The 8,603-nt window shown below is 43.4% G+C and overlaps 1 protein-coding gene across 2 annotated transcripts in view; it reads left to right on the top strand.

The window, feature by feature from the left end:
- The first annotated feature begins 29 nt into the window (after positions 1-29).
- The window catches only part of TAF2 (TATA-box binding protein associated factor 2), a 108,838-nt gene continuing 100,264 nt past the window's right edge, over positions 30-8,603 (top strand). For both annotated transcript variants that reach the window (XM_012508762.2, XM_003256157.4), the window contains exons 1-2: positions 30-425; positions 1,177-1,231. In XM_012508762.2, the coding sequence (XP_012364216.2) occupies positions 343-425; positions 1,177-1,231 (138 nt within the window). In that variant the 5' untranslated portion in view covers positions 30-342. The remainder of the gene's footprint in view (positions 426-1,176; positions 1,232-8,603) is intronic.

Raw genomic sequence — 8,603 nt, 5'->3', positions numbered from 1 at the left:
CTTCCTGGTTCTACCCCCGCCGCCGTTCCACTTCCGCTGACGTCGAGGTCGGAGGTTACAGATAAGATGTCCGCCGATGGTCGCTTTGAGCACTTGCGGAGAGGAGCATCTCTGTGACAGAAGCTTGTCGACGGCGGCTTCTAGGAGCTAGTCGAAGGAGCGAGGTTGAGGCGGGCAGCGACCCCTCAGGTCGCTCCCCTGGGGACCGGCCAGCTGCGAGACGTGACTTGGGGACCGCAGGGGAGCGGGGAGTGTGAGGTCGGGGAGTGTGAGGTGCCAAAGACCAGTAATGCCCCGTATGCCCCCGGGAAGCCGGGAAGCCAAGCTCCGCGGGACCGCTTCATGCCGCTGACTGGTGTAGAGCCCGCCAGAATGAACAGGAAGAAAGGAGACAAGGGCTTTGAAAGCCCAAGGCCATATAAATTATAAGTATTTTTTCATTTCCCTTCCTTCCTTTTGGTTTTGTTGCCATTAATTATATTTTGTGATTGCTTGAAATTGACTTGGTGGGCCTGGGAAACCTAGTGGGAAACTAGAATTTACTCACTGTGATGGAAATGGTGTTTGTAAGGTAAAAATGTTTTGAATGACAGTGTTATTCAGCAAATTTAATTCCCATTTCAGGTTACTAAAGTTTTTTTCTAAGTACTAGATTGTATTTCTGTCAAATCTGTTTTCGTGACTGTTGCTAGATTTTAAAAAATTATCCCAATTGGTAGAGTGTTTTTTTTTTAAATTTTTTAATTTTTAAGATGGAGTTTCTCTGTCGCCCAGCCTGGAGTGCAGCGGCGCGATCTCGACTCACTGCAGCCTCCACCTCCCTGGTTCAAGCTTTTCTCCTGGCTCAGCCACCTGAGTAGCCGGGATTACAGGCATGTGCCATGATGCCCGGCTAACTTTTGTATTTTTAGTAGAGACTGGGTTTCACTCTGTTGGCCAGGCTGGTCTCGAACTCTTGACCTCGTGATCTGCTTGCCTCGGCCTCCCGAAGTGCTGGGATTACAGGCGTGAGCCACCGCACCAGGCCCCAATTCGTAGAGTTTTAAAATGAAATATTGACATGTAATTTTGAATTACTTAGAACATAGTCCTAATTTATACTTGGATAGAATTATACTTTGATTTAATAATAATAATTATTTTTTCCTTACTTTCTTTTTATATTTATTAATATACAACCCATCAGGTCGTCTGCATCAACAACATAAATTTCCAGAGAAAATCTGTTGTGGTAAGTTTATTCTCAACAATTATAAACAGTAACAAGTCCACTATAAAGGGTAACAATCCACCCCTCACAATACTTAGAAAGTTTATAGTCTTCCAGATAATTGTGTTTCAAGAATAGGTAAGAATTAAAATTAGGGTCTATATGATTACAAGTTCCATGGTCCTTCTATTAATACCTATTGCCTCCCAAATTCTCCCTTTCCTTTTTTTTCTATTTCCTAGTTAAAATTTTATTCCTCTTTATCTGGTATATAATATGAAAGCCTATATAGCTAAGCGTTTTATAATTGTGCACAAAACAAGTATAAGCCCATAGTGACATTTCTTCTATGAAAAAAATTAAGATTAATACACTCACTGACTTGGCTTCTAAGAGGCCACTTTTGCTTCTTGACTGACTTGGTTTAGGTGATGTTGCTTTGTAATGAAGTTTTAGATAGAGTATTTGAGATCTAGAAACCCTCTACCTCCCCCCGCCTCCCAACACAATTTAGATGTATGGATTACTGATGTAATCAATTTTAGGAAAAAGCTTGAACATTCAAGTTTTTTGTTTGTTTGTTTGTTTTTTGGAGACAGAGTCTCGCTCTGTCACCGAGGCTGGAGTGCAGTGCTGTGATCTTGGCTCACTGCAACCTCCACCTCCTGGGTTCAAGCAGTTCTCCTACCTCAGCCTCCCAGTTAGCTTGAATTACAGGTGTGCACAACCACACCCAGCTTATTTTTGTATTTTTAATGGAGTCAGAGTTTTCTCCATGTTGGCCAGGCTGGTCTCGAACTCCTGACCTCAAGTGATTCACCTGCCTCTGCCTCCCAAAATGCTGGGATTACAGACATGAACCACTGCACTGAAAACTGGCTGAAAACTCAAGTATTTATTTAATTTACTTTCTTAGGGCTACCTTTATTACATAGGCTAAAATGTTAATGAGATCTGGTTTTCCTTGAGTGATGGTATCAACTTCTCTGTCAGATTTGTTACCCATGTATGTATATATTTACTTAGGATAAGCTGAATAGATAGAAAAATGTCACTTTTCGTGAGTCATAGAATCTTAGATTTGTAATGTTCCTAAAAGGTTTATTAAATCTAGTCTCCTCATTTATGGAATTTCTCATGCAGTCTTCCTTAGGTTATGTACCTTGTATCTTATATAGTAGGATACTTGAGTTGTATTATGTTGTATGAATTGGGTAGGAAAGATAAGGGAATTAGGGAGTCTAGTTCAGAGGTTACTGCAGTAATCTAGGGGAGAAATGGTGAAGTCCTAAATGAAGATAGCAATAGTGAAAATGGAATTGAAATAGAGTTGACATGATTGAATTAGTGAACATATATTTAGCCATTAATATATGTAAGATATCTTCTAAGGTTTATGTGTATTAACTCACTTAATCTTCATAATTACCCTGTGAGGTAGATAATATTTTAATCTTAATATTAGAATTAAAGTACGATTGAGGCAGCTAAAAGAATGGAGGTTCAGGGCCGGGCGCGGTGGCTCAAACCTGTAATCCCAGCACTCTGGGAGGCCGAGGCGGGTGGATCACGAGGTCAGGAGATTGAAACCATCCTGGCTAACACGGTGAAACCGCATCTCTACTAAAAATACAAAAAATTAGCTGGCCACGGTGGCAGGTGCCTGTAGTCCTAGCTACTCGGGAGGCTGAGGCAGGAGAATAGCATGAACCCGGGAGGTGGAACTTGCAGTGAGCAGAGATTGCGCCACTGCACTCCAGCCTGGGCGACAGAGCAAGACTCCGTCTCAAAAAAAAAAAGAATGGAGGTTAAGTAACTTTCTTATGGGCATAAAGTTGGCAAATGATGAAAGCCTTTTTAATCACTGATGACCTAAGCGTTCGATGCGCTTTTTACGTCTGTCATTCCCCCTTCCACCTGTGTTGTCCCTGAGTAATCAATAGACAAGTTGCACATGGCTTTTTCAGGACTGCTATAAAGGGGTTGTGGATGACTTAAGTTTCCCATTGGAAACTTTGGTTGGATGTTGTATGGGTTAGGATCTTGGTAGGAAGTAAATGGCAGATATATATATATACACACACACACACACAAGTTAATTGAGGGAAATGAAGGGACTGTTTAGAACAGAGTTAACAGAAACCAACATGAGGTGGAGGAACCCTCTGAGCTATCAACAGTGAGGAACAGTTGCCTAGGCCTGAAACAACAAAGGGAAGGGGAAGTTACTAGAACCTACTGTAGCCATGGAATGGGTCACCTTGTAGGACCTGTGTCTTTTAATAGAAGAATGAAGCCACTGCTTACCTGCAGCCTGGCAGAAAGGAATCTGGTGTAATTAATATAAACTTGCTTTCCTTCTGTTTTCCAGTTTCCTTTTTGTGGAAACTGTTGGACCAACCCAGCCAGAAGGGTAGAGCCCAGTTAATGCAACTTGTAGGGTAGAGAGCAGATCAGGAGGGGCAAAATGAGAATAATCAGAACAGTCTACCTTTTTAACCCCAACACATCCACTGTCGTCTTTGGTTGAGATGAAAAGCTAGTGCTCCTAACATGGGGAACTTACAAAGTCCTATGAGCCACTGAAAGAGTTGGCAATGGCTGACTACTTGTTTTTTAAGTGAAATGTTACTTGAACATAGCCATCCCCATTTAGTTATATATTGACTGTGGAGGTTTTGGAGCTACACTGGCAGAGGTGAGTAGCTGAGACAGACTGTGTGACCCACAAAGCCTAAAATATTTCTATCTATCCCTTTAAGAGAGAGTTTGCTAACCCCTGAGCTATTCTGTTAGTGTGAGAGATGACAGTTCAGCCCTGTTCCCACCTGAAATATTAGTTACCTCTAGTGTCTTTTATGCAAGATAGTGGAAAGAAAAGTGGTTGAAATAGTATAAAACTAAATTGTACCAGTCCCTGTTTCCCTTAGCTGGTAGTGTGGCCGAAGTTGATATATACTGCTTTATTTCTCCACCCCTTTGGTCCTTTTCCTTCTGCTGATATTTCTACTGGGATGACCTAGACCCTTGTTTCTTTAGGACCTTCACTGCTGTTCATGTCTTTATTGGGTTGTTGCAGTTTCTGTTGCCTAGGACTGTTAGGGGGGATATGAGAGGCGTTTCGGGGAATCCCCTAGATTTCAGATGTGATTCTTGTCCTTATTGTATAGCAAAGCTTTAATTTTCTATTTGGTAATTGAAATGATTAATTCCAGCCAGAACAGGACCCCTTTCTCTGCTTTTTGGTTCTTTGGGATGAGGAGCTCAAGGTGGTCAAGGAGCAGCCTCAACTTCCAATGGAATGGAATCATGGTTATGTGCCCTGGTGGATGCATTCTTCACTTAGGCACTAGGACCTCTCAGCACGCTGAACCCAGGGTCACAGAGACAGGAGCCAAAAATTCCTTCCATGGCTGGGCACGGTGGCTTACACCTGTAATCCCAGCTCTTTGGGAGGCCAAAGCGGATGGATCACCTGAGGTCAGGAGTTTGAGACCAGTTTGGCCAACATGGTGAAACCCCGTCTCTACTAAAAATACAAGAATTGGCCAGGCACAGTGGCTCACGCTTGTAATCCCAGCACTTTGGGAGGCTGAGGCGGGCAGATCACGAGGTCAGGAGTTTGAAACCAGCCTGGCCAACATAGTGAAACCCTATCTGTACTAAAAATAGAAAAAATTAGCTGAGCATGGTGGCAGGCACCTGTAATCCCAGCTACTTGGGAGGCTGAGACAGGAGAATCACTTGAACACAGGAGGCAGAGGTTGCAGTGAGCCAAGGTCGTGCCACTGCACACCAGCCTGGGCAACAAGAGCAAAACTCTGTCCCCCCCCCCCCCCAAAAAAAAAAAAAATTCCTTCCATGGCTTTTTTGGTGTAATAGTGAGAGTAGTCACTCCAACTTTCACCCCTTGGTTCCCAGTTCTGTTTTGGCTAGGAGAGATATATTGTCCACTAATTTAAGGCAGCATCCTGTGGAAGGTTTCTCAATTGTTGCTGTAACTGAGCCTTCAGCAATTGATCATGCCATCTACTTCTGTATGATAGGGTACAAGATAAAATGCGTAAGTTTAAACAAATGCTTACTGTGTGTATGGAAGGGAGGGGCAGCAGGTTTGAGAGGAAAGATTCATAGGTCATATTAGAAAATGTTACATTTCATGCACTTTCAGGTTATTAAATTGAGATTAACAGTGAGTAGTTGGCTACATGTCTGTGCAGATAAAGGATGGTGAGAGATTTGGGAGCCTTTGATATACAGTTGTTCATTAAGGGTGTGGAAAAGCTTACTTAGAGTATCTAGCAGGAAGTGAGCATCAGGAAGAAATATCAGAAGAACATGATATTTGAGAATGCTGACACTTGGGCTGTAGAAACCAGGGAAAACCTTTTTTTTAGAGACAGGATCTCACTGTCACCTAGGCTGGAGCGCAGTGGCGCAATCACAGCTCACTGCAGCCTCAACCTCCCTGGGCTCAGGTGGTATAACACCTCAGCCTGCTGAGTAGCTGGGACCACAGGCACGTACCACCAGCCTGGCTAATTTTTGTATTTTTTGTAGAGATGGAGTTTTGCCGTGTTGCTTAGGCTGGTCTCAAACTCCTGGGCTCAAGTGATCCACCCTACTTTGGCTTTCCAAAGTGCTGGGATTACAGGTGTGAGCCAGTGCACCTGGCTGAAAAACATATTTTAAGGAGGAGGCGGCTGGGCATGGTGGCTCACACCTGTAATCCCAGCACTTTGGGAGGCCGAGCCCGGTGGATCACCTGAGGTCAGGAGTTTGAGACCAGACTGGCCAACATGGTGAAACCCCGTCTCTACTAAAAATACAAAAAAATTAGCTGGGTGTGGTGGCAGACGTCTGTAATCCCACCTACTCGGGAGGCTGAGGCAGGAGAGTCACTTGAACCCAGGAGGTGGAGGTTCCAGTGAGCTGAAATCGCACCACTACACTCCAGACTGGGCAACAAGAGTGAAACTCCGTCTCAAAAAAAAAAAAAAATAAACTTGAAAACTGAAAGTAATTCTTGGTCATTAGTGACCACAGCAAGGGTAATGTATTAGACCATTTTCATGCTGCTGATAAAGACATACCTGAAACTGGGCAATTTACAAAGGAAAGCGGTTTAATGGAGAACTCACAGTTCCATGTGGCTGGGGAAACCTCACAATCATGGCAGAAGGCAAGGAGTAGCAAGTCACCTCTTACATGGATGGTGGCAGGCAAAAAGAGAGCTTGTGCAGAAAATCTCGTTTTTTTTTTTTTTGTTATGTTTGTTTTTTACTTATACTGGGTTACATGTGCAGAACGTGCAGTTTTGTTACATAGGTATACACGTGCCCTGGTGGTTAGCTGCACCCATAAACTTGTCACCTACATTAGGTATTTCTTCTAATGTTATCCCTCCCCTAGTCCCCTACCCCACAACGGGCCTTGGTGTTTGATATTCCCCTCCCTGTGTCCGTGTGTTCTCATTATTCAACTCCCACTTATGAGTGAGAACATGAGGTATTTGGAAAAACTCCTGGTTTTAAAACAATCAGGGCCGGGCACGGTGGCTCATGCCTGTAATCCCAGCACTTTGGGAGGCTGAGGCGGGTAGATCACGAGGTCAGGAGATCGAGACCATCCTGGCTAATACAGTGAAACCCCGTCTCTACTAAAAATACAAAAAAAAAAAAAATTAGCCAGGCGTGGTGGCGGGCACCTATAGTCCCAGCTACTCGGGAGGCTGAGGCAGGAGGATGGCGTGAACCCAGGAGGCAGAGCTTGCAGTGAGTCGAGATCACGCTATTGCACTCCAGCCTGGGTAACAGAGCGAGACTCCGTCTCAAAAAAAAAAAAAAAAAAAAAATGAGTCAGATCTGTGTAGGCTAATATGGAAAGATCTACAAAATACATAAATAAGTTGTTTAAAGAAATACAGGATAGAGTGTTATATATTAGACTTTGTGTTTAAAAATAGAGATAAACAGGGCCATCTAAACTGTTCCAACCTGTGCCTATTACCCAGTTCCGAAGTCGCTTCCACATTTTCCGTTAACTTTTTAGCAGCACCCCACTCTATTGGTAGCAGTTTACTGTATTTATTTTCGCTGCTGATAAAGACATACCTGAGACTGGGCAGTTTACAAAGGAAAGAGGTTTAATGGAGATCTTACAGTTCCACGTGGCTGGGGAAGCCTCACAATCATGGCAGAAGGCAAGGAGGAGCAAGTCATATCTTACGTGGATGGCGGCAGGCAAAAAGCTTGTGCAGAAAAATTCCCGTTTTTCAAACCATCAGATTTCATGAGATTTATTCACTTTACGAAAACAGCACGGAAAGACTTGCCCTCATGATTAAGTTACCTCCCACCAGGGGTCTCCCACAACACATGAGAATTCAAGATGAGATTAGGGTGGGGACATAGCCAAACCCTATCAGGTAACTTCAGTGGAATGATGACTGCATAAGTCATATTGTACTGAATGGAAGAGAGAGTTGGAACAGTGAACATATTCTACTTTTTCAAGAATTTCTCTTTTGAAGATATGGGAAAAAGATGGCAAAAAATTCATTTGAGGGTAGCATAGATCTAAAGGCTTTTAAAACCTTGAGTCTTGAACATATTTATAGGCACAGGAAAAAATTCTACAGAAAGGAAAGATTGTAATTATAGGAGAGAGAGAAACAGTGATATTTCTGAGGATACTGTGGGGAGTGGGTGCTAAAGGACCATTGGATATATCATTCTTAAACAGAAGGGAAAGATAATTGGTAGTTGGCAGAGGAGTGGTTGAATTTAAGGTTTTAGGGTGAAGAGAGAAAAAGCCCCAGGAGTGCCAATAAGATTGTGGTGAGAAATGGAAGAAGTCAAGTTCAGGCAGTTGAACAGGAGGACTGGGAGAGAAGTAATGAGAGGGGTGAGGAGAGGCATTGTGGACATTTGAGTTCATAATGTCAGCATCAGAGCAGTTCTAAGCACTGATGAAGTGCTTTTCAGAGTGTGATCTTGATTCTTCCTGGATGGAAATGAAGATTGTAGGAATTGAGGTCAAGGAACTTTGAGGCAGTTTTATTGGATGGATCAGACACATCTATATTCAAGTCACTTAGAGTGATGGCAGACATGTGTTACAAAAGAAGAATATGTGACCAGGTGCAGTATTTATACCTGTAATCCCAGTGCTCTCGGAGGCTCACTTGAGGCCAGAAGTTCTAGACCAGCTTGGGCAACATGATAAGACCCGTCTCTAGAGAAAAAACTTTTTAATTAACCACGCGCGGTAGTGCATGCCTGTAGTCTCCAGCTACTCTGGAGGCTAAGGTGGGAGGATCACTTGAGCCTGGGAGGTTGAGGCTGCAGTATGCCATGATTGCTACACTGCACTCCAGCCTGGGTGACAGAGC

Source organism: Nomascus leucogenys, chromosome 16, assembly GCF_006542625.1.
Source record: "Nomascus leucogenys isolate Asia chromosome 16, Asia_NLE_v1, whole genome shotgun sequence".
Taxonomy (NCBI): domain Eukaryota; kingdom Metazoa; phylum Chordata; class Mammalia; order Primates; family Hylobatidae; genus Nomascus; species Nomascus leucogenys.
Note: the sequence above shows the minus strand (reverse complement) of the source record. Positions and strands in the feature narration are given on the sequence as shown.